We start from the raw sequence: 26153 nt of genomic DNA, 5'->3' as shown, positions 1-26153 counted from the left end.
TGTCTGTTCTGTTCCACTGATCTGTATACAAATCCTTACCCAATGCTACATTCTCTTGCTTAGTGTAGAAAAGTAGAATTCCGGTAGTGTCAGTCCTCTGACATTGTTTTACTTTTTAAAAAATGTTTACATTTCCAAATAATTTTAGACTCAGTTTGTCAATGTCTATAATGAAGTCTGATAGTGTTTTGATTAGGACTACACTGAATCTGTAGATCAATTTGGAGAGAATTGATATCCAAATAATACTGAACCTCCTTAACCATGAATATATTTAAAGTGGATTTCTTTTTTTTCCCCCATTTTTTTCAATTTTTTTTTATTGAGTTCATAATAGTTTACATCAGTGTGAGATTTCAGTTGGGCATTATTTCTTGACTGTCACCACACAAGTGCTCCCCTTCACACCCTGTGCCCACCCCTCACACCCCTTCCTCTAGTAACCACTGAACTGTTTTCTTTGTCCATATACTTGTTTATATTCCACACATGAGTGAAATCATCTGGTGTTTGTCTTTCTCAGACTGGCTTATTTCGCTTAGCATAATTCCCTCTAGGTCCTTCCATGTTATTGCAAATGGGATGAATTTGTCTTTTTTCTGGCTGAGTAGTATTCCATTGTATATACATACCACTTCTTCTTTATCCAATCATCGGTCGATGGGCACTTGGGTTGTTTCCATTTCTTGGCTATTGTGAATAGTGCAGCAACGAACATAGGGGTGTATATGTTACTTTGGATTGTTGATTTCAAATTGTGTAGATACCAAGTAGTGGGATAGCTGGGTCATATGGTAGTTCTATTTTTAGTTTTTTGAGGAATCTCCATGCTGTTTTCCATAGTAGCTGCACCAGTTTGCGTTCTCATCAGCAGTGTATGAGGGTTCCCTTCTCTCCACACCCTCTCCAACATTTGTTATTTTTAGTCGTAGTGATTATAGCCATTTTAACAAGTATAAGGTGGTATCTTAGTGTAGTTTTGTTTTGTATTTCCCTGATGATTAGTGATGTTGAACATCTTTTCATGTATTTATTGGCCATCTGTGTATCTTCTTTGGAAAAATGTCTGTTCATCTACTTCACCCATTTTTTGATCGGGTTGTTTGTTTTTTTATTGTTCAGTTGTGTGAGTTCCTTATCTATTATGGAGATTAACCCCTTGTCAGATATATGCTTTGCAAATATTTTATCCCAATTGGTGGGTTGTCTCTTTGTTTTGATTCTAGTTTCTTTTGCCTTGCAGAAGCTCTTTAGTCTGATGAAATCCCACTTGTTTATTTTTTCTTTTGTTTCCCTTGTCTGAGAGGACATGGTATTTGAAAAGATCCTTTTTAGTTCGATGTCAAAGAGTGTACTACTGATGTTATCTTCCAGGAGTTTTATAGTTTCAGGACATATCTTCAAGTCTTTGATTCATTTTGAGTTTATTTTTGTGTATGGTATGAGATAGTGGTCTACCTTCATTCTTTTGCTCATGGCTGTCCAGTTTTCCCAACACCATTTATTGAAGAGACCATCTTTTCTCCTTTGTGTGTTCTTGGCACCTTTGTCGAAGATTAGCTGTCCATAGATGTGTGGTTTTATTTCTGGGCTTTCAGTTCTGTTCCATTGATCTGTGTGCCTGTTTTTGGATCAGTACCATGCCGATTAGATCACTATGGCTTTGTAGTACATTTTGAAGTCAGAGATTGTGATGCCTCCAGCTTTGTTCTTTTTTATCAAGATTGCCTTAGCAATTCGGGGTTCTTTGATTGCCCCATACAAATTTTAGTATTCTTTGTTCTATTTCCATGAAGAATGTCATTGGGATTCTGATAAGGATTGCACTGAATCTGTAGCTTACTTTGGGTAGTATGGACATTTTAACGATGTTTATTCTTCCAATCCATGAGCATAAAGTGAATTTCTTATAGACAGCATATAATTAGGTCTTGCCTTTTTTTCCTTAAATCAAATCTGACAATCTCAGCCTATTAATTGGGATGTTTAGGCCATTTACATTTAATTAATTATTTAGATGGTTGGGTTTAAATCTACCAACTTAGCATTTATTTTCTATTTGTCCCATCTGTCCTTAGATTTTTGTCTTCTTTTGAATTGACTATTTTTATGATTCTACTTTATCTCCACTTGCAACTTAACTATACTTCTTTGTTTTAATGATTGATCTAATGTTTAAATGTAATTTAATTACATCTTTACTTTAGCACACTATTTTAAATATATTACAGATTACTTCCTTGTAACCCTTCCCACCCTTTATGCTATTGTTATATATTTTACTTCTACGTATGTTAGAAACCCTGCAATACGTTGTTACATTTGCTTTAGTCAATTATCTCTTAGAGACTAAAAAATAAGAAAAATATATTTTATGTACACCATGTATTTACCATTTCTGGTGTTCATCATTATTTTTTGTGTATCCAGATTTCTACAAGATACCCATTTTTCATCTGCAGGTGAAACTTTTCTTAATATTTCTTACACTAAAAATAATCTGGCAATGAATTACCTCAGCTTTTGTTTGTTTGAAAACTATTTATTTTTCCTTGATTTTTAAATTAATTAAAATTAATTTTTAAAAGGTTGATAGGGTTTTTTTCTTCTCAGCACTTTAAATATGTTATTCTACTGTCTTTTGTCTTTACATAGTTTCTGAGATGAAGCCTGCTGTCAGTTTTTCCTTTGTTCTGTAAAGTATCTTTTTCCTCAGTTCATTTTAGGATTTAATCTTTGACATTAATATTCAACAATTTGGCTATGATGTGTCTTAGTGTGGTTTTCAGAGTGTTGGTTCTTCTAGTTATGGTTCATTGAGTCTCTTAGATTTGGGGTATATAGTTTTTATCAAATATGGTACATTTTTGGTTATTTCTTCACATAATGTTTTCTACCCCTTCCTCTCTTTTCTTTTTCCTTCTGGGGCTCCAATTATACATATTTAGACCACTTCATATTGACTCCCAGGTCACTGAGGGTCTGTTTATTTTTTTAAGTCTTTTTTCTCTATGTGCTTTATTTTGGATAGTTTATATTATGTCTTCAAATTCACTGATCTTTTTTTCTGCTGTATATAATCTCTCTGTTAATCTGCTCTTAATTCTATGTGGTGCTTTATTTTTTCATTTAAATGTAGTTTTCCTGTCTATAATTTCCACTTTGGTATTTTTATTATTTTAATATCTCCTAATTATGTTCGTTTTACTTTATATCTTTGTGCATATTTATGACATCTACAATATTTTTGGGTTCTTGTTTTTTAATTTTATTCTCTCTCATTACTGTGTCTGTTCCTATTGATTAATTTTTCTCCTGGATATAGATCATATTTTCCTGCTTTTTTGCAGTGCTTCCTGATTTTTGATTGGATGCCAAGATTGTAAATTTTACATTGTTGAGTGCTGGATTTCATTGTATTCTTTTAAAGACTGTGGACTTTGTTCTGGGGTACATTTAACGTATTTGCAGATTAGTTTTATTTTTCCAGACTTTCTCTTAAGTTTTGTTATGACAAGCTTAGGGAAGCCTTTAGTCTGGGTATAATTTAGCCTCACTACTAAGGCTTGACCCTTCTTAGGACTCAAGAAGTTTTAACCTCTCTGGATGGTGGAAACATAAACTATTTTCATCCTTATAGGAGCTCAGGAAATTATTTAACCTACTGCTTCACAGTAATTGTTTCTCTGACCTCATGAATTTCACTTCTTGCGTGTGCAGCTTGGTTCTCAGCTGGAGACTGTAGGGAAACTACGACTATTTCCATTCTTTCCAAACACTGCCCTGAAAATTCTTGCTACCTTGACTCCCACCACACACACACCTGTATTTATCTCTTCAATTCAGCAGGACCTCCAGACTCTGTTCCTTCTCTCTGTGTTTCAGTCTGGAAAGTGTCACCAGGCAGTTGTCTGAAGAGATTGTAGGGCTCATCTCATTTGTTTTCCTTGATCAAGTTCTATGCTGCCTATAGTCCAATGTCTGAAAACAGTCTTTAACAGTGGATGTGTGTTCTTGTGACAGTTAATTCTTAATGGACAGAAACAAAAATCTGTATATATTTTCACCCAAATCTGTCTCCTTTGGTCTGCTGGATTTCATGACTTCTTTATTATCTTCCTGTAGAGACAGCCATGGGATATTGGAGAGTGGAGAATGGCAGCTGAAATAGAAAGATAGCCTCTTATCAACTTCACCCTTCTCTTCACCCATATTTTAACTACAGTCACACGAAATAAAAATAAATGATCCTTGAATATTCACTTAAAATTGATTACCTTATAATAATTAAAATCCTGAACCAAGCAAGTAAGGCATGTTAAAGTGAATATTAAAAATAAAAAGTTTAGGGGTATGAAGACTTAAGCTTTCTTCCTTTCTGCATATAATTTGAGAAATCATTAATATTGATTAAATATAGAGACAAATGGAGAAAAACATCTATGAACTTTAAATTCTTATCTTTCTGGAGACTTTCTTTAAATATCTATAGTTAAGGTAATATAAGCAAAGTAAAATAACTTATAATTTTAGAGTATATACATTTTAATTTAAAAAATTAGGTTAACAATACATAGGATGCTTTAGCTCTTGTAAACATCTTTAATAAATTTTTATCTGTTGCAAAATTGATGGGTCTGAATCTCCCCATGCTTCTGTTTTTGCATGCTTCTTTCCGAATAAAGCTGTTTTGAATCTCTTCCTGTAGCACCTTACCCCCAATTTATTTTCTTTCCTTCCTTCCCTCACTTGCCTTATCAAAGCAGATATTATCCAGGCAGGTGAAATGGAGAGTAGAGGCAGTTGTCCATATAATTGAGCAAACCTGATATGGAGTGAGAGAGATTTAGAGAGATAGAATTACCCATAATAGCCATCTGTGTCCATCAGATTCACCAGATAATTGTTCAACTTTTCACTTCATTTTGGCAGGACAGTGAAGGATGGAGCGAATCCATGAGATAGTAGATCATTAAAGAGATACAAGGATAACCTTTTAGGATAAATACACTGTACCTTCTCTAAGGGGAAATCATGACCTATTAATTTGGGAATGTGATCTGAGAATGTAATAAATCTGAACAAAGGAGAATCAGTAAACGTCATTTATTTAGACCTTTCACATGCTTTTCATAAGCACCTGTCCAAAAGTGGATTAGAAGAAGATATAAGCAAGTAGTGAAATTATAATTAGATTGGGAGAAAAAAGTTGAGGTTAGAGTAATTTTGTCATGGATAGAGAATGAGCATGGATAACAGAAAACAAAAGGAAAAAGGAAATAAGTTGGCATTTCCTCAATTAGAAAAATGGTGATCACAGATCAGGGCTGGAACCATTGTGGTTCTTCATTTTTATGGTGCTCTAGAAAGTTTGCTAAGGAAAGTAAGGTTTATTTATTTTTTTTCAATTAGAAAAATGTCTAAGGAGGATGAGATTTGACATATGGATAGGAAGGTGGTCAAGGGGTAGTCGTTGCTTTGTGGGGAGTTAGTAGGGATCTGTGTTATACTCTCATAAACAAGGACTTTGACCTGGAAGTGATGACTACAAAACAATATGTAGCAGTCTGGGATTCAAGTCTGTTCCTAGATCAGCTGACTAATTCAAACAAATGCTGGGCATTAAACTGTAGTGGTTATCTTAACTTACTCTTCTATATCACAGTAAATACTGCATACAAATCTGGCTATTGTTTTACAAGACAGGCATAGTAGCATAGCAAGTATGAAGAAGTTATGTGAAGATCTCAAGATTTTTCAGTCTGGAGGAATAAGAGTATAGAGATAATTATTAGCATTTGTACAATCAAGAAGGGTTTGGAAAGTTCCATAACAACTCTCTTAATAGCAGACCAAGAGCCATCCCCAGAATCTTAGGAGAGGTTGTTAGAGCATCAGTAACAAGAAGGAGCACATCTTATAGCAAACTTAAGGAATTTTTTCTTAGGGCTTATACCAGCTGAATATGTAAATAAATTCAAGAAGGATTTTTATGAATTTGTGGTCTACTTGGGCATTTGGAACATATTTAGGACCTTTTCTATTTTATATCCTTTAGTCATATATTTTATGTCACAGATTTTATGACCACCACAATATTTTATGTGATGCTAGACACAGAATATTGGGTTCACCAGATATCAACCTGGCCTGAGGTGGCACGTCTTTTATATTGGCTTAAATAACTTGTCCTTTATCTTTACAAAGGAGTTTCATGATCTGCTTTTTCCCTTTTTAGGTCTTTTGTCATATTAATTCCTTACTTTTTTCCCTATATTCATTCCTTATGTACCAGTGTGCCAGACCCCAAACATGCCAGTCTTCCTTTATATCAAAGAGAACACAAGGGATTGAAAAACAATCCCTTTACATTCTCCTATACACCTTTCCAATTTCAGAATATTTAAATCCAGTCTGAACTTAGAGGTTGAGTATTCTCATGCATTCTAAAGCCATCAAATTGAATTTATTTTTTCAGAAGGTCATCTTAATGCCACAGCCAAAAGTTATCCAATGGTTGTGAATAAATAGCCAATACAGTCATTTTGGACTACTTTGACAAAAACCACAGGGTAAACTTAGAATGAATAACCTACATTTAATTGATGTGGCTTTAGCAACAGGCTTAGTTTTTTTTAGCTTGCTTCATCCACACACATGAAGGGAGAGATGTGCAAATAAAGAGATCTGTTCTCCCATCTGTAGTTTAAGTTTCTGTTGCCAATAGCACACGTAGCTTAAAGATGTTTAGGAACCTGGAGAAAACTCATACAAAGATTTATTTCCATGGCCACTTGCATTATAGGAAAGTGTGCCAGTTAATAATATGGTATGAATATTCAACATCCATACGTTGCTCTTTCTGGATGGTGAATTGTGTTGGGTCCTCATTGTATGTTTGGCTGAAAGTTTTGTAGATATGATTGAAGTTCTCAAAGTAAAAAACAGTTTTGGGTTTTACAGTTTTCTGTGTTCCCAGGATTTTTGAGTATTGAAAAGGAAAAAAAATCAGTGATTAATAAGGTAATTTGTTTGAATCTATAAGAGAGGGTAGATCATTGCACAGAAGCAGGTATAACCTTTTAGAATATATGTGCTGTACCTTTGCTAACTGAAAATCACAGCTTACTAATTTGAAGATGTTCCCTGATAATGCAGTAGGTCTATGAACAAAGGATTATCAGTAAACATCACTTGTTTAGGCTCTTAAAAAAGCCTAAGAATTTTTGAGAAAATGGACTCCATCCTTTCTATACATGAGTCAGTTTGCAACCAACTCCAAGTACTTTGCTCCATATTCATAATTGCTCACTAATGATTATGATCAACTAAGCTCCAAGGAAATGGTTACCAAAAGGTAATTGCTTAGGAAATAACCAGCATAGTTGTTTAATGAAATGTACCCAGGTGCTGCAGGAAAACAGTAACCACACAGACGAAAGTCTGGTATGCCCTGTATTCCATGCCACTGTGTGTGTTGTGTACCTGCAGCGGCCCTCACCTCTCCCCGACAACCACTTAAGGAAACTTACTGAGAACCTACTTTGTAATGAGCACTGTGCTGGGCTTATTAGAAATGAGCTCTGATGATATGAGTTCAGAATCGTTTAAAAAATCCCTCATTGTCACACAGCTAGCAGGTAGCCAAGTAGGTCTTTAAGCCTAGCCTTTCTAACTCTGCAGCCTGTTTTCTTTTCACTTCATTCTTCTGAATATTCAGAGTAACTTAGAAACCGAGTCAGGTTTTCTTAAGCCTATCCTATACAATAATCTCTTTGGACAGACACATTAATAATACCAAGAGTTTGGGTCTACAAATTCAAGTGATTAAAGATTTTTAAGGTAGAATGTGTAAGAGAAAGTTGAGACATTTTCATCTGTAGAAGAGAAGAGTGAGGAAAAAGTTAGTGGCATCTCCCAAATGCTCAAAATCATTGCTAATTCAGATTCCATTAACTGGGAAATTTATATTAACTGAAACAGTACTGGAAATAAGTTTTCCCTTTGCAGCCATTTTTAAAGATAATGTTACTGTGTAAAGGAATAGTATAAAACAAGTTTGGGAGAAGCATATACAACTCCATGAAGATAACAAATTGTTTTAAAAGAGAGAATTCACTGTTTTGTGTAAATACATATAAGAAGTTACTGAGTAATGTCATCTCCTCACTACAAATGGCTCCCAGGACCTAGACTCTGAGAACTTAGTTCTTACACTGCTATGGGTGCTGATGCTAAATGGGTTGCCAGCACTCAGTTTAGCATCCCTGAGGATGAGGCTTAAGGTAATGATGGTACCCCAGCTTTTGCTAGACCTGGGACCCGCCAGCCCTGATGCTTTGAGGTTGGAGCGGGAACTGAGGAGGACGCTAAAGCAGGGTTCCACAGGCTGTCCTTTGTCTTGGTCACAGACCCTTGCTCCAGGGACTTGGAAGTATTAAGAAATTAGTCTTCAAAATATTCAATAATTCTGAATAATCTTATCCCTCTGGCTATCTGAATTAATGAAGTCCAGCTGTATGTGAAAAATAGCTACACTGAAGAAGGAAGTCAGCTGTTTTCTTTGGATCCTGGAGTCGGAACAAAAAGCAGCAGATTGGGACTTCAAAAGGAAGGGTGCATATTCAGTTTAATTTCAGGAAGAACTTTGTAAAGATTAGCGCTGTTTTTCATCCACCTATTCTTTCATTCTACTCAGTGAGAGCTGACCGTCAGGCACTGTGCTGAGTACTCGCAATGGAGCATAAATCAGATACTCTATCAGCCTATAATTATTATTAGCTCTACCAGAATATAATTCCCATACGGTAAAATAAGGGCAATATAGAAGCAAGAATAGGCTTATATGGGAATATTGAGGAGATGAGTAATATCCAGTCTGCCCCCAGGATGCTTACAGTCTAATAACACTTATTATGAGAATTACTGGGGCTGGCCCCGTGGCCGAGTGGTTAAGTTCGCGCGCTCCGCTGCAGGCGGCCCAGTGTTTCGTTGGTTCGAATCCTGGGCGCGGACATGGCACTGCTCATCAGACCACGCTGAGACAGCGTCCCACATGCCACAACTAGAAGAACCCACAACGAAGAATACGCAACTATGTACCGGGGGGCTTTGGGGAGAAAAAGGAAAAAAAAATAAAATCTTTAAAAAGAATTACTGCCGTTTTCTAAATAATAGCTATGTACGTGTTCTGGGCATCATGCCATGTTTGTTACATGCAATGTTTCTAGTCCTCAAGGCACCCTATGATGAAGGTTATGTTATCTAATTTTCAGATGAGGAAACTAAAGCCACTTGCCAAGACACCTAGTACAAGGAACAGAAGGGTTAATGCTCACTGGAGGGCTGAGTGGGCATTTTATATTTCATACCCTAAGTTAATAGTTGGAAATCCCCAGTGGAAATGTTTCTCCAGAGTGTCTTCTCCACCACCATCCCATGCAGACCCTCACCCTTCTTGGCTGCTCATCTCCCTCTTAGGCACAATAACTTCCCTCCTTACTGAGGCTTTGATGCCAGACAATATTCCTAACCCAAGTACTCTCAACATTTTTCTCAACAAAAGAGGGCCTAAGAATTCTCATACCAGCTGCCAAGAGACTAAAATATTATCCATATCCTTGCCTGCCAGAGATATGCAAGGTAATCTGTTCAAGGTGTCAGTAAAAGAAGATCCTGAGTCCATTCTATAAAAGATTTCCCACCATTCTGCTGCTGACATGCCGTGGATGGATCCCAGGTGTGCTGAGATGTGGCAACCTCAGCTCTCAGGTGGCTAGTGGTTCTGGGGCAGCTGGTGTTTTCCTCAGTGAGCCATATATTTTCTATGTGTGCCACGACTTTAAAAGGCCTGGGAAGCACTGCTGTAAGTGATCCCATGAAATGTCTGGGGCTTGTTGGTGGTGGTAAGTGAGAGAACTTACCTTGAGAGATAGATGGACAGAAGGCAAATGGGACAATGAGAAGTAGGTGGGAGGACTCACTCAGGTCAGAGATGTAATTGGTGACCTTGGAAGAATGAAACCCGCTCGTCCATCCAGTGACCCAACCCTTGAACTCATTAGCAAGGCCCTGTTGGCAGCTGTTCTCACAGCCACAAATGTGAACTTACACTTGTCAAGATCAAGACCGAGTCAACTCATTTGAAATGCAAGGCCGGCTTGCCCCTTTGAACTTTGTTCCTATCATGGCCATTTAATTATTTTGTGAGTTCTTAAAATTCTCTGAGAAAAAACTGCCTTCAGAAGTACAATATCTAAGACTTTTTCAGGTTACAATATTTTTATGAACTGTAAGAAACTTACAGTGCCTGAAAGAAACTACATAAAGAAGGTGTCAGCATTTTCAATATAAACTCCATTTCCAAAGGTTTATGCATTCTGGAGAAATTTGCTTGAGGGTGAAACTGGCATATGGAGCCTGAGTCCCTGACTGTCCACACCTCATTTCATAGGTACTTACAAATGAGTCCTTCAAATTTACTACATTTGGCATCTATAATTTTTAGAAATAAAAAATGGCTTTAATAGCAGGTGGTTTCTGAGTTTAATATTAGTGCGCACAATTCTCAGAGAATCAGAGAACTCAGGAATATCAGCAGTCTTGTTTATAGATTCTGGTGTGACGATATTGTGAAGGGAAAGAAGGAAAAGAGAATAATTTAAAGGGACAGACACCAGTAAGTGTTGGTGTCCTCAGAAGAGCACCAGACTTAGACTTCTTTCAACATTTTTTCCTACCCCAGATCCCTCCTCGCTCTTTTTCCTGCTCTGTACTATAGGGCAGGCCAACATGCATGGACTTTGGTCTGAGAGGCCTTTCCCCAGAAAATCACTGAAAAGACAGCCAAGAATCTCACTTTACTTTCTGATTCCCCATTTAAGGGGACTGGATTAAGTGCTTTCTGAGCGGTAAAATATTTGGAGGGGAGAAAATTCTTAGACAAAGCCAGGAAAACATTGTTCTTGTAAGCAATGCTTATCACCAAGCCCAGAGAGCTGAGATAAACACCCAAAAAGGCGTGGCATGGAAGTGGTTCTCAGGAACGGTGTCCATCAGGATGTATAGGCATCCTGTGTAGGGGCAGCAGCCACGTAGATGCCAAGAATGTCTAACCTCAGGATGGGTAGCATGGGAACCAGCTAGAATTCAGCCGCCCACACCAATTCCAGAGGAGAAGCTGGGTACCTTGCCCAGGAGCACGGGGCCATTCTGTGAGCTTTCTGCTCACAAGGCTGCCTCAATCGCTGTTAACTGAGAGGACCCCACTTCTGGATTTACCTGCACATTTTGGAGGAATCAGTATCACTTGGTGGTTAAGAGCAGAGTCTTTGTAATTATGCAAGGCTGGATTTAAATCCAATCTCTTTATTTATAGCATATGGCCTTGGGCAAGCGACTTAACCTTTTTGAGCCATGATTCCTCATTTGTAAATGGCGATAATCGTTCTTACCTTATGAGCTTGTGAAGATGAAGAGATGCTACAAAGAAAGCAGTGAACTCCTGGTAGCTGTAATAAGCAGCCAAACTTGACGATCCATCTTCACAAAAGGAACAGAGCCCCTAGTGTCCCACTGTACTGAACACTCTTTGGTTCAGGGGTGGGCGGTCATGAAGATGCTGGGAGTAAATTATTATGGCAGGCAGCCTGGGGCCTGTAGGGACTAACACACCTCAGCTGTTACATCCCATGTATCCTTAATTCCCATCTCCAAAGGCTAGGTCAGTTCTGATGAAGATCTGCTTACTCCTGTGTGAGACTGAAATAGTTCAGACATTTATAATTGCCCCAAGTACAACATGTGGACATGCTAAATCTGAAGAGCGTTGTATATCTAGGCTAAAATGAAGAAAGGACACTGAATTCTGAACAGCAGGGTCTTTCTTTTTGAACTCTTTTGGCAATACTCCCTATGCAAACAGATGATTATTTCTCAAAAAGGCCATTCTGTAACAATTAAGTCCCCTTAATTGAGAAGACGATGAATCGAGAAGACAATGAATAATCTATAAAGCTCGTTGAGAGTAAAGCTGACCAGATCGAGGCCCTAAAATGAATGGGGCTGAAACTTAGCCCTTATGACCTTGGGAAAGAAAAGCACCTCTCAGACCATAGCCATGTGACTCAGGGCTCCTGCAGTCAGTGACCCATCTCTGGGATCCAACGGTATTTGAAATGTCTGAATGGCACCACACTGGAGAAAAGGTATCTGCTCTTTCTGATAAATATCCCTTTGGAGACTGAAGCTTCTCTTTTGTTCCCAGTGCTACCAAAACCAAACACCAAACCTACTAGAACCTATAAAAGCCAACTCTGTACTCATCCCCATCCCTTTGTTTTTACCCTAGTTCTAGCAAATTCCCAGAATTCAGCTACTCAGAGCAAAGAGATTATGAGAAGGAGGAGGGAATGGGCAGATTCTGAACTTCAGATACTAATTGATCAGCATCAAATGAGATTGTGTAAGGAAGGTACTTAAGGATAAATTATTTACCTATCAGATGTCTACTAATATCTCATAAACATCCTAAGCATTTTGGGTTTTTCACCATTCATTATTTCATTCATTCAGCTATCTCATGATATGCTAGGTGTCATCCTAAATTCTGAAGATTTGATAGTGAACATACTTATATCCTCACGGCAACCTTAAAAGAAACCTGAGACCTTGAGAGGTTAAGGATCTTGTACAAGGATTCACACAATTAGTTATTGGCAGAGACCACACTCCAAGCCAGTGTTCCATAAGGCCCCACCAGAATGTTACCTATTGAGCCTCTTGACACAAAGATTACATCGTATTCTATAACATTCTCCACCGTGCCTAACAGGCTGAGTTGTGCCTCTTACCCAGTCCTAGATTTATAAGACACTAATGTAAACTTTACTGAGGATGTTTCATTTTAAGATTATCATATAAACAGGAGACTTTTTGGGTGACAACCAGATCTTGAAAGCTGTCTCATTGGCTTAGATAAAACACACCATCATTTCAGAAATCAAATACATAAAAATTTTTTCAGATATTGCATTTTTGCCTGAATATAAAATTTTTGAAGATGAAACATCATTAGCAGAATATGTCGCACATGTATGGTGAAATCAACTTTATTTGTGTTAGGGAATAGTGGGATCTATGGAAGTGACAAGAAATCCAAAGGGTACTGATGAGTTTTTTCATTGCATAAGGTAAGAGAGAAAGACAGAAAGCTGTAGTCTTCTCAATAAGACTTCAAATGACAGTTGGGTCAATTGAAGTCCACACGATAAAGTGATGTTACCACATGATAAAGGAGGGTACCTTTTGGGATGACCTTTATAGCATGTGAATTATTTGTCCTCACAGTCAAATCAAGAGGCCAGAGACTTATTTAACTGCCAAATGGGTGGTAATTCATGTAAGAGATGCAGTTACCTTTGTTAGAACACCACTTCAATTTGTTATGTGTGCTCATTACTCATCTTATTTCAGTTAATAAATTTCACCTAATTGATTGAAGTCATATGATTCCCAATTGAAATAAGGGTGATCAAAAGTAATTTTTGGTCTCTAATGACTGTTCTTTTTCTATTACAATTCTGGAGAACCATCCAGCGTGTATGTACATGTGACTCTTGCTGCCGGTAACAGCGGGCCTTCTTACCTCATATTACATGAAGGGAAAATTTTCATGTTCAATTAAATGTTTCATGCCACTCACTGGAAATTTCCTACACCATTAATAGTATTTCTTCCTTCTGGATGTCCCCCTTCCTCCAGATCAGATCCAAATGCCCGTGATTCTTTTACCTTTTTCACATGAGGCTTTTCTAATCCTCACTCTGTTACTCTGTCTAGAATCAAACTGCCAGATGAGGACGCTGGACAGTGGGATCGGAACCTTTCCACTCCCAGACTCGGGGAATCGCTCAGCAGGACGCTACATATGTCAACCAGAATCCCCAGAAGACAGTGAGCCCATCCTGTCTCTCCAGCCAGCCGTTGGTGCAGCTTCTTCCATCAGAGCCCAGACCCTTGAACGAGAAGTGCCTTCCTCTGCAGACAGCCAGGGCTCTGCAGATAACACCGTTGTTCACTCCACATCCGACCCCATCGTGACTGCCAGAGGGATGCGACCTCCTCAGAGTCGCCTCCCCAAACCAGCCTCCTCAGGTAAAATGCCTATTCCCTTCCAAATTTGATTGTTTTCCCACAAAAAATAATGCACCTGACAAAAATGGAAAACAGGCAGCAGAAAAAGTTTCCATCAGGAAGTAATTCATCTGCCTGATGGAAAGGTGGATGCATGAAAATTCCTGCATGTCTTCACCCAAAAGGTAAAACAAGTATTACACATTATTATGTTAAGGAATGTATACATGTATAAAGGAAACCAGCAGGTAAGCACCAGTATATGGATATATAAATTGATGAAGAAAAAAAACCACACAACATACAGTCAGGAGATTTTATCTTTTAAAACTTAACTCTGAATATAGACCAGTTTAGGCCTACAACAGATTTAGTGGAAATGTTGTTTGCCCTCTAACCAGAAACATATGTCTTCTGACATATTCCTATCCTGTTCAAATATATTTATACGTTTAACTATAAAAAAAATTAGTTTGATATATTAGCAGTAGATTGTACATTAACTGTAATAAAATGGAGTGAGCCTTCCCGTTGAGAAGTACCATCTTTCCTCGCAGTCAACTGAAGCAAGCTTTCATGATTAAAGATAGGACCAGGGTAAGGGTCAGAGTTTTTTCATTGTTCCCTCAAGATTAAAAATATCTATTCCAGCCCAAGATGACAGTAAATAATTTTTAACTTGTATGGCTTATGTTGCATTTATGTTTATGCCATGCATAAGCATATGACATAGAACTGTAAAGACTTTCGTTTATGATTTGATGATTAGAAAGGAGCCACAAGTAGTGACTATACTGTAGGCTTCTGAGAAATTAGAAAAGAAGACTTTTAATTAAACATCTTTGAGTAAATGGGATTGCGCTATTCCCATGGCTGAGTTGTCCCTTCGTACGGTAACACTAGCTGCCATGAATATTTCACCACAAACTTCTGCTCATTCCAAGCCAAGGCTACATTTTAAAAGGCTGTAATGCATATTATTTTTGAAATAAGTCCATTGTTAATTAATGACGCAGCCTCCAGAGATTCAGGGGTGAAATCTTAGTTATAGATTATGTGCTCCATGCCTGAATAGTCACATGTGTGACCTCAATTCAGCAGCGGGCTGCTGAGTAGACTCCATGATTAAACACTGTCATTATAACAAATTGAATAGAAACTGCAAGCCTTGAATTGCTTCGTAAGAAGGCGATAGGAAGGAGATTGTTCTGATCTTGCTGCTAGTTTTCACTGCACTGGTTTTCTAAGGTTTGTGTCTTAATTAAATTGTCATGAAGAGTTGTAAAAAAAGTAATGTAAGGTTGAGAGTGAGGTCAACACACTGCAGGACATCTTTGTGTCACTCATCCTGAAGCTTCCTGTCCACCAAATGATTTTGTCACTGTGGTCCAGAGGCAGGGCTAGCTTTCCTAGATTTCTCTTTTCTCTGTGGCCATTGGTTACTGATTTTAAAAATTAAGGAATGAAGAACTATCTGGAACAACAGGGAAGTGGTTTAGAGCAGTCACTTCCTGTTTAATGTATGCATTTGAGCTGGTTTTTCTCTTATTCCTGTATCAAAAATGGAAGTAACTGTGCAAAGCTCACAGTGCTGATGAAAATACAATTACTTTGCTTCTGCTCACAAGCAAAATACTGTTGAGAGGCTATCACAGCATGTGCTGTTGATAATCTTGAGGCCGGAGGATAATAACAGCAATTCTCCTTTCTGGCATAAGGAAGGAATACACTCTGTGGGTTAATCTACTATTATGGGTAATGGAGGAACTTTCCTTAATCATTCTCTGCTAATTACACCCTTGCTACTCCAAATGTGATCCATGGACCAGCATCATCAGCATCACCTGAGAGCTTGTCAGAAATGCAGAATCTCAGACCCCACCCCAGACCAACTGAAGCAGAATCTGCAGTTTAACAAAAGCTGAGCTGATGCGTGTGTGCATTAAGGCTTGAGAAGCACTGCCCCACAACATCTTTAATGGCAGAGAGGAAACGTAAGGGCAGAAGAGGAAAGTTTCCCAGACCACATTATTCAAAATGACCTTCACAGGTATTCTAGGAAAATAAAGCTCCCTTGCTCAAATATGTTTGGGAAAGGCTGCAAATTCAAATCCTTCTTTTGGAAATTATAACAATCCCCATTAGCACAATGAAGGCTCTAAGAAGTCCTCCAAAAGGGAATCCTGTTTGTTATTTGATGAAAACCATTATTTGAGGAATAATCAGTGTTTCCCAAACAGTTTGCCTACTTTCTAACATGAAAAGTCGAACAACAGTTTGTGGAAAAGTGGGCCAAGGACAGTTTGCCTTCGGGTCTCCAAGGTGACCATTCTCTCTATATATACATAATTATGCAGATATTTCCATTAGCACAGACTTGCAGGGGACAGAATGTTGGGAAACCCAGCTTTCACCATATTTGGGCCGTTTTTATTATTTCTGAATATCTCACCCACCTCCCTTTCTAAAGTTGTAGAGTTGAACAAAGCTGATTATGATTTCATATACATTTCCTCATTTAGGAAAAATTGATTCTCTAAAGCAGAATGAAGCAGAGCCAAGGCCTCAGACTTGCTCGTCATTCGAATATGCTGAAAACACAATGGCAAGCCAGCCACTTCCAGACTGGAGGGGTGAAGATGCCACTGCTGAGACCCAGGTAAAGGGGAGGCCGACAGGAGGGCACCCTCCACCTGTTGGTCCTGATGGTGAAAAGTGAACTTCTTAAACACATTTGTGATAGATTTCATTTGAAAGTAAATTTGTGGTTGGTTCAGTGAATGAAGATCAAGGCCCAAGGTTCACCTTTTTTCCTGAGACATTAAGTTACTTCATAGAGCCTTGAGAGGAATTCAAATGGTTCCACGGATCTGCACCCAGATTCCTGACGTATGGATGGTCTCCCCTAGTTAGGCTCTCTCAAGCCATTCACTCTCCCAAGCCATAAGAGCACCATTTAGAATGACCTAATGATGTTTTTTCATTATCTCATCAGTTGCTTTAACCTTTCCCTTGCTCCTATGAGATATGTAAGGCAGGTATAATTAGACTCCTTTTAGGCATGGAGTGGTCAAATAATGTGCCAGAGTGAATGAGACCTGCATTTCTTCACTCCCTATCGTTTTTGCTATGGGTTCTTCATCCACACTGAGATGGCACACACGGGCCTCCTAATGTGTGATTGGACCTCGGGAGGAGCTCATGGCTCAGGAACTCTGCTTTCTTTTGTTGTTCTTAGTGCAATTGCATGGATTCTCACTCCTAGTGACCCTGTGTACAGCAGAGTGGAACCCTGCCCAGTCTTTTTGCACCATCCTCTCACCTTCCAGTGCTATGTCAGTACTCCACTGCTATTCATAGGGTTTTTCTGGTCAATTGCTTCGGAAGGGGGTGGCCAGGTCCTTCTTCCTAGGCTGTCTTAGTCTGGAAGCTCCACTGAAACCTGTCCACCATGGGTGACCCTATCAGTGTTTGAAATACCAGTGGCATAGCTTTCAGCATTATAGCAACACACAGCCGCCATAGTATGACAACCGACAGGTGATGTGGTTCCCTGGCCGGGAATTGAACCCAGGCCACAGCAGTGAGAGCACCGAATCTTAACCACTAGACCAGAAAGGCTGGCCATGCTTTATTTGAGGACTGGAAAACTGTGAAAACCCTAAAAGACACCCAGAGTTGGAAGGAAAATAGCTCAGAGACAACAGGTGTTGACAATGACAAAGGGTTTGGGCAATTCCAAGAAAGCGAAAAAAAAATGAATTACTCAGTGCAGCCAGGAGGGAGTTGTCCCCTCTACATGTGATGGCAGAACACTCCCCACCCAACATATATGTCTACCGACACACACACACACCTCTGGGGTCCCTTATCTCATCATCCTGCGCCATCTCTGGCCACTAGAAATCCTGCCCTAACTAGTGAGAGTCTCCACTCTGACTTAGAACTTAGAGCTCTGCTTCACTGACCACTAAGGAGGGGAAGCTCAAAGCAAGAGTTAGCTTTATATTTCCAGTGCCCAGCACAGTACCTGATTCCATTAGTGTTTCTTGAGTGGAGGGATGAAAAAAATGCATCTCAGCGTACCCAGAAAGTGTTCCTGGAGTCCTGCTGGAACTCTAGACGTGGATTAGCATGTCAACTGCCTCAGCAATGCCTGAACACAGCATTATTGCCACACCAGTGACATCGTCACAGGTCAGGCTGTGTGTTCATTTGAGCAAGAGAAGAGACTGAGTCCCTTAACCCACGAACTGTCAATCTGAGCATTATAAAGACATGGGGCTCCCCTGGAGTCACAGCCAATAGACCTTGTCATCCTTCACGGACATCATCCTTGCTAGACTACTGGTATCTCCTGTGTTGAGGTCTGTGCCCCAGAACCTAGCACACCGCTTGGCACAGAGTAGGTTCTCAGTAAACATCTGTTGAATGAATGGATAAATGAGTAAATGAATGAAGAAATAAAGGAAATGAGTAACTGCTTGAATTGATAACCCCAGCCAAGGGAGCTCATATCCTGAAATGAGTTTTTATAATTTCCAACCAAATGACGCCCTCCCAAACATTCTTTAGAGACTCATCTCACACAGCTGTACCTGAACTGTTTGGGATGAGTGGGGTCTGATGAACTCGAATAGGATAGTCTGCACACAGAAAAGACAGTCCTGAGCCCCTTGATTCTACACTTAGCAGTTGCAGTCCTGGAGCTAGAATTCCGTTTATGTGCACAGAGACAGAAACTGTTCATGCAGTATCAAAACTGCCTAGCTGCATTATCGCCAGGCCAGTGACATCCTCAGTCAGGCTGTGTATGCATGTTAGTGAGAGGGGGCACTGAGTCCCTCAACCCGTGAACTGTCAGTAGACTCAGGGATCATATAGAGTTAGCAACTGCATACTTTTCTAAAGGTTTCTATCCTTTCAGGGGCTGGAAGAAAATTATAAATTAAGCAAACACTTATTCTTTTGTCCCCAAGGTTGATTTTTTTTCACACCCTCTAACGCTTGAAAGCCAGTGATGAGATCACTTCAATAAATAAGCCATTAGGCTCAGAACAGAAGATCATAGTAGGCATTTGAGAAAAATAAGACCCTATAAAGAAGTATACAAAATGCAGAATGGGTAGCCGTGGGGACTTTCCTGTGCCTGGGACAATGGCAGACTGTCGTCAATGGCTTCATTAATACAGGCTCATTTCTACAGCTCTGGTAATTGAGTAACTGCGCCAGCTCCACTAGGAGCAGGTAGACAGGCCAAGCAGAGTCATTCTTGGGGGTGCGGTGGGAACGGAATTCTGTGCACACAACGACGGCCGAATATGAACCGTTTCCTGTCCTCACAGGATGTTCTGCCCCATTTTGATTTGCATGAATAATCTTAACAGTCTCATTATTACTCATTTAGGACAAGGTACCCAGAATGTGTGCGTACTCTGCCAGCGGTGGCAGTGATAGTGACAGTGACCTGGACTATGAAAATAATGGTTTTGGAGCTGGAAGGGGCAAGTTAGTGAAAGCAATGAAGAGCCCCACCCAAGGTAACGCATGGCAAGCACACTGGCCATTCGGGGCTCCCCTCTCTCAGGGGTGCCGCTGATTATTCCCTGCCACTGTGCTCTGCCTCCACCTGCCCTTGCTTTTATATTTTAGCTGCCCATCTCTCCTGAGATCTAATTTTCTGGTACATACAGAAGATTGTCTATGTGCATCAATTTGTTTTCTGGTATAATCTTCATGACATTGCAGTGCGGTCTGTAAGGATTTTATTTCCAAATCTGGCATCTCTCGAAAAGCCTCCCATTGAGTTATCTCAGTAATGAAGGAATGACTATAAAGATAGCTTGGTTCTTAATTACATACTTTGGCAAGTTAAATCATCCAGTAAGCCATGGATGGAGTTTTCCAGGCTCTTTGCTAATATCATGCTGTGTAACTCTGGGCCTGTTACCCACGTCATTATGAACAGGTCTGTTTATGAGGTTGAAATATCCTCACACTGTTTTTATCTGCATCAGAATTGGCAGTAGAAAAACCATCATCCTGAGATATTTAAAAATATGTATATTCAGATGGCATTTCCTTACAGATACAAAAGGACAGAGGAACCCCTAATACGAAGTGTGATCTGGGGTCTGCTTTTCTTGTAATCTATTCTGGATTGTCAGAAATATTTTAATGATGCAATGGAGAATCATTCTTTTCATACTAATCAACTTTTCCTCAAATACTAATTTAGCAATTATATGATGAAATCATGACTTTCTTTTTTTAAAAGACGGATATGTTGCTTTAGCAAAAAACATAATTTAGCAACCATGTGTTTTTCCAATTTTCCAAGAGTCTTGACATCTGTGACACGTGGAGTTAAGATTGGCATGTGAAAACAGCCATTAACCTGAGCCTCCACTTTGCTCCTTGCATCCTACAAGTCATCAGAGAAGCAGGACCAATGGTTGAATCCTGCAAAGGCTTACCAAGAAGAAGGTGGCAAATGCCCCTGGCATTTTAGTTAGGTTGTTGTCCCGGTTAGCTCTCTGTGATCTGTCACTGTCCCTCTGATTGTGACAAATCAAGGGAGGAGAGGAGTTCATTGTCATGGGGCCTGCCTAGTGAAGACACCTGCGGCCAGGCCACCTTCTAGTCCAGGCTCTTCCCTTGAACTTATTGTGGGTCCATAGTGAATAACCTCACCTCACTGACTCAACCTCACCTCAACTGCTCCATCCAAGAATGATTTCCAAGGTCCCGTCTAGCTCTAAAACTTCATTCATTTATTGAACAAATGTTTATTGAAAGCCTCCTCTGGGCCAGCTTTCCAGCAGAGAGTAAATGAACAAAGATCCCTGGCAGACAGTAAATAATAGATATAATAAGCAAGTAAATGTATATAGTTTGTTGAATAGAGATAAATGCTGGGGAAAAGACAATGTAAGGCAGAGGGGGGTCCCGGAGAGCAGGACTGCCAGGAGTGGTGATGGGAGGGGCAGATGTTAAAATTCCCGTAGAGCAGTCCAAACAAGCCTTACTGAGAAGGAGATGTTTGAGTAGAGCTTAGAAGGAAGAGAGAGAGAGAGAGCGAGCCAGGCGAATATCTGGAGAAAGAGCATTCCCAGCAGAGGGAACAGCCCATGCAGAGGGCTTGAGGAGGAACAGCAGGAGGCCAGCATGGCTGTGGCAGAGAGAGCAAGTCGGAAGATTGGGCAATGAGGTCAGATAAGTAAAAGGAGCCAGAGCTCGTAAGGCCTTGCTGGGCTTGCTGAGGACTTTGGCTGGGAGACATGTGTGCGAGCCTTTGGACAAGTCAGAGCAAAGGAATGGCATGATCTGAGATGTTTTAAATGGATCAGTCTGGCTGCCATGTCGTGAAGACTGAAGAAGCAAGATCAACTGAAAAGCTATTCCAGTCATTCAGGCAGGACATGTTCGTGACTGGGACTAGGGCGATCCCAGGGAAGGAGTGAGCAGCACTGGCTAACAGAACTCTCTGCAGTGATCGAAGGTTCAGGGTCTGCACTGCCCAATACCACAGCCACCGACCACACATGGCTCGTAAACACTTGAAACATGGCTAGGTCAAGTAGGGAGCTAAATTTTTAAATTTAATTTTTGCTGTAGTTTTTCTAAGAGTTCTCCCTTGGGCCATTCTTTTTTTTTTTTCTCTATTTTAATTTTTTAAGTTTTATTTAACTTTAATTTAAATATTAATAGCCCCATGTGGCTCATTCAACACAGGGAGTGCGAATGGTCTGATTCCAGATCTAATTAAAAATACAACACAGCTCACTGATAGATTGGAGGTGGTGGTGAAAGAAAAAGCAGAGTCAAAGATGGCTCCAAGACTTGGGTTCTGGAAGGGTAGGCATTCTGCCAACTGAAATGGGGAAGTCTGAGTTTGGGGCTCAGGGAGGCAGATTTGTAGTTAATTTTAGACATGCGGAGTTTGAGGTACCCATTAAGCAAGTGGAGGTGTTGAGTAGGTGATGGGCTGTGTGAGTGTGAAGTTCAGCAGATCAGGTCTGGTGTGGAAAAGTAAATTTGAGCATCAGCAGGTAGGCGGCATTTAAGGCCCTGGGTACAGATGAGATCAGGAGGGGAGAGAGTGTTGCTAGAGAGAGGCCTTCATCTTCCCGAGTTGAGAGGTTGAGGAGAAGAGGAAGAACCAGAGAAGGCAACTGAGGAGGAGCAAGCAGTGAGGGATAGGAGAGCCGGGCAGTGTGGTGTCTCAGAAGCCAAGTGAAGAAAGATGTCAGGGAGGAATTCGTGATTCCATATGCGGCTTGTTAGTAAAAAGAGGGACACAATCTTCATATTCAGTCCTATGTCTTCCTCTGGCAGTGGGGTTCCAGAGTAGGGTGGGGAGAAGGAAATGGGAGAGGGGAGGAGGGATGGTCTAAAGGCAATTTGAAGAAAGATCAAGATAAACTATTTGAGGGGCTGGCCCCGTGGCCGAGCGGTTAAGTTCGCACACTCCGCTGCAGGCGGCCCAGTGTTTCGTTGGTTCGAATCCTGGGCGCGGACATGACACTGCTCATCAAACCACGCTGAGGCAGCGTCCCACATGCCACAACTAGAAGGACCCACAACGAAGAATATACAACTATGTACTGGGGGGCTTTGGGGAGAAAAAGGAAAAAATAAAATCTTTAAAAAAAAAAAAAGATAAACTATTTGAATGAGGGAGCACCTGAGTAGGAGAGAAACTACGTTAGGGTTCAAATTTTAACATAGCTTTGTGTAAATGAGTTGTGCAAAGCAATAGGGAATAAGCATTCGGCGATGGCTGCGGATCCTGGTGAACAGTGAACTTGCTCCTTTAACTTTTATTTCTGTCCTTCTGCAAAATGAAGGGAGTCTCAGCCTGAGTTTTTTTCTCTCTGTGCTCACTTTGCCCGTCCTCTTCCCTCCAACCAGAGCAAATCTCTATTTGAAAGGAGGGGGCTTCTTTCATACTATTACATCAGCCTCTGGGCAAATGGCGCTTCTGGGGGTAAAACCATGAGGTCTATGCAGAGGAGCCCTGGAAGCTACACAGCCAGCAAGAAGCTTCTTGCCTCTAGCCAGGCACCTACCCTCTGCCTTTAACAGCGGACTTGTTGCCAGGGCTCTGTCATCTGCACCCCTGACCCAGCCGGCCAGCACTCAACCTGGGCTGATCAGGGTGCTGCCAGAAAGAGAAAACGTATGCAGACTGCTGGGGTGGCCGTGGGTGTGTGCTGGCTTCCAGCAAACCTTGGGAAGGGACATTTAGGGTGGACACGGCACTGTTAATTTTTTAAATGTGAGCAAGGTTGATCTTAAAAGAAAATAGGAACGATTAAGAGAAAAACACCAAAAGGAGGACGTGCCTTGGGTGCGCAGGGTGGAGATTTTCTTCCCTCGGGTCATGATTTTGCCATGCTTCATCGCGTGTGCCTATGAAAGTGAGATCTCCCCCCATTCTCTCTTTAAGTAACAAGGTTGGGTAATAGAGGTCCCCAACCTGCAGAATGCATTTGCCAGTAGATCTTGAAGTCATCTTGGATGTTCTCCAAGATAGTCGCCCTTCTCAGACACACCCTCTCTCCTGGTTCCCTGATTTCCCTCAGGTGGTGGAGGGCTGGCACCTAACAGTGGCATTCTGTCCTCCCCGGCTTCTAGGACTTGCACACTCAGGGGCCTCCTGCTCCCACCTGTGCCCTTTCCGCTGCCCTCTCCGCTTGGCCTGCTTCTCAGTCCTTAGCCACTCCCCTGCCAGTCTCAGCATGCCTGGGGAGCCCTCCCTTTACAACAGAGTGCCCGGGGACCCCACATCCCATGGTTTCTTGTGCCCACTGGCTTCTTTGAGTCACACCCAATGTGGCGATAGAATCCTAATTTCCAAAACCCTGCCTATGGGCTCATAAAACACTTGAGTAAATGCATGTCTTTTCTTTCAAGGTTAGTTTCTTTAGCTTGACTTTGAAATATGTTTAAAAAGTCCAGGTTGTTAGCACAGAGTCGGCGGCGGCAGCAGGATTTAGGAGCTGGGGAGGCGGCGCAGCGGGTGAGGCAGCGGACAGGACTAATTCTGTGGCTTTGTTTCCACGCAGCTCCCTGCTCTAATTTGCCAAGCTGGGCATAAACCTGTCCTTGTCCTGCAGGCAGGGCCTTGGAGACGGCTGAGCAGGGGGACAAGGGCGGGAAGGTGAAGCGGGGAGAGAGCAAAGCGGGGCAGAATGTGGGACCAGAGGAGACCTAGGGGAATTGCAGCAGTGACACCCCAATCTCTGGAAGGAGGCAGGGCGAGGGGAGTCTGCCCCCTGGCTGAACCCCCCGGACCTGGTTGGTAAAAAGTAAAAAAACAGTCTCTCGCCAAGGCTTGTCCCCCAAGCTTCTGATTCATCTACCTGGCTGCCCGCCACCAACACCAGCCCTGCCGGGTGCTTCAAAGGCAAAAATCCAAACTGAAACTTTTGTTTTTGTCTCTAGAAATCTCTGTCTCCCAAGCTCTCTGTCTTAACTGATGGTCTTGCCATCCTTTTAGGAATACAAACTGTGAAGCTAGGAGTTTTCCTCCAGTCTTCTTTCTCCCACCCTCCACATGCTGGCAGTCCCAAGGTCCTGCTGCCTCCCTCCCAGATACTTCTCCCATCTGCCCCTCTCTGTCTTGTCTATCACTGCCCAGGGGCACCTCCATCTGGTCTACACAGCCCCACTACCTCCCTTTGCCCCTTCTCCCGGTCCACCCACTGCTAGTCTTGTCCCCCTCAAATGCATCATCCACGCTGCCACCAAAGTGCCAACTCCCATCATGTTGTTCCTTTGCTTAAAACTCTTGGGGACTCTCCATCACCCAAAGACCAAATCCAATCTCCTCATTTTACAAAGTTCGCAAAGCCCACCTTGGCCTTGTCTCTCTGACTTCATCTTTCTCCATTTTCTGTCTTAAACTTTATGTGTCATCAAAATGCTCACCTGTCCTGAACACGTGATGCTGTCAGGGGCTTCTGTGCCTTTGCTCTTGTGGTCTCACTTCCTGGAATGGCTTTCACACCAACACCCTTCTTCTCTAACCTTCATGTAACTCCTGCTTAGTCCTTAAGATTCAGTTCAGACTTTCCCTCTTCCAGGAAGTCTTCCCAGATGCTCCTCCACCAGCCACACCCAAGTTGCTCTTCTTTGTTTGTTCTCCTTTAATACCCTGTAATTATTTCTGTCACTTGCCACTTGAGATTATGCTTATTTCTTTGCATGCTCAGCTCTCTCATTAGTGCCAAGATTGCTTCTCATTCATGTCCTACACTTAGCACAGGTCCTGGCGAATCAAAGGTGTTTCATAAATGTTAACATCATAAGTGTTGAATAAAAATGCAGCTAACTCACAGGACCGGTTAAGACCTGGCTTAGCTCCTGCTGTGCTCATCCATCATCCCTTTGGGCCTTTCTTGTCCAAGAAAGAAAGAGCCAGAGTAGCTACCAACAGAGAGAAATCGAATAAGGAATTTCTCCTTCTCTGAAGGCTATGCTAGAGAAAGCAGTGAATCTGTTTTCACAATTTTTCTTAATTTTTGAATTTTAGCTTACTCTTCCATGATGGCTGTTGAGGCATATCAGAATCCTCTGTTTTGTGTTGTTTCTTTTAAATGGCCCCATGCCCCTGGCTTGATTTTCATAATCTCTGTCCCAATTTTGGAATTATCGTCACTCTTATTGATGAAAATGCATCACACCCTTGAGATGTGAGAGAGACAAAGGTTGAGGACCTTTGTTCTTTTGATATTTGTTATTTGAAAATCTCCAAGTTGAATTGGTTAGTTGATGAACAAGATTGGGGAAAAGAATAAAAGCAAATAAGAAAGTTGACTTCTAAACTAGTTCATTTTAGTTTATTCAGCTCTTACTCTGTGTCCCAGCCATTGCTGGACACTGGGGGTGGGGACAGGTTAGTGACATAGCCCTGCTCCCTAGATGCCTCTAATCAGATGTAAAGACTTGAAACATCATCTGAGAGAGGAGATCATCCAGTACCCTAAACAGTTGCTTTCTACTGCCTATGGCCT

At 41.1% G+C, this 26153-nt stretch overlaps 1 protein-coding gene and 1 long non-coding RNA gene across 21 annotated transcripts in view; one reads left to right on the top strand and one right to left on the bottom strand.

Moving 5' to 3' along the window:
• NCKAP5 (NCK associated protein 5) overlaps nt 1-26153 on the top strand; it is a 917518-nt gene that overhangs the window by 845707 nt on the left and 45658 nt on the right. For 14 of the 20 annotated variants that reach the window (XM_070581217.1, XM_070581213.1, XM_070581211.1 and 11 more), the window contains 2 exons: nt 13840-14154; nt 16656-16792. In XM_070581217.1, coding sequence (XP_070437318.1) covers nt 13840-14154; nt 16656-16792 — 452 coding nt within the window. Of the gene's footprint in view, nt 1-13839; nt 14155-16655; nt 16793-19540; nt 19674-26153 lie in introns of all 20 variants that reach the window. The other 6 variants (XM_070581219.1, XM_070581221.1, XM_070581218.1 and 3 more) reach the window with 1 other exon arrangement.
• LOC139076773 (uncharacterized) lies at nt 1103-25368 on the bottom strand. Its single transcript, XR_011528706.1, has 2 exons — nt 25069-25368; nt 1103-4162 (listed from the first exon to the last, which is right to left on the bottom strand). It is a non-coding gene; the product is annotated as an uncharacterized lncRNA (long non-coding RNA).

This window comes from Equus przewalskii, chromosome 17 (assembly GCF_037783145.1).
Source record: "Equus przewalskii isolate Varuska chromosome 17, EquPr2, whole genome shotgun sequence".
Taxonomy (NCBI): domain Eukaryota; kingdom Metazoa; phylum Chordata; class Mammalia; order Perissodactyla; family Equidae; genus Equus; species Equus przewalskii.
Note: the sequence above shows the minus strand (reverse complement) of the source record. Positions and strands in the feature narration are given on the sequence as shown.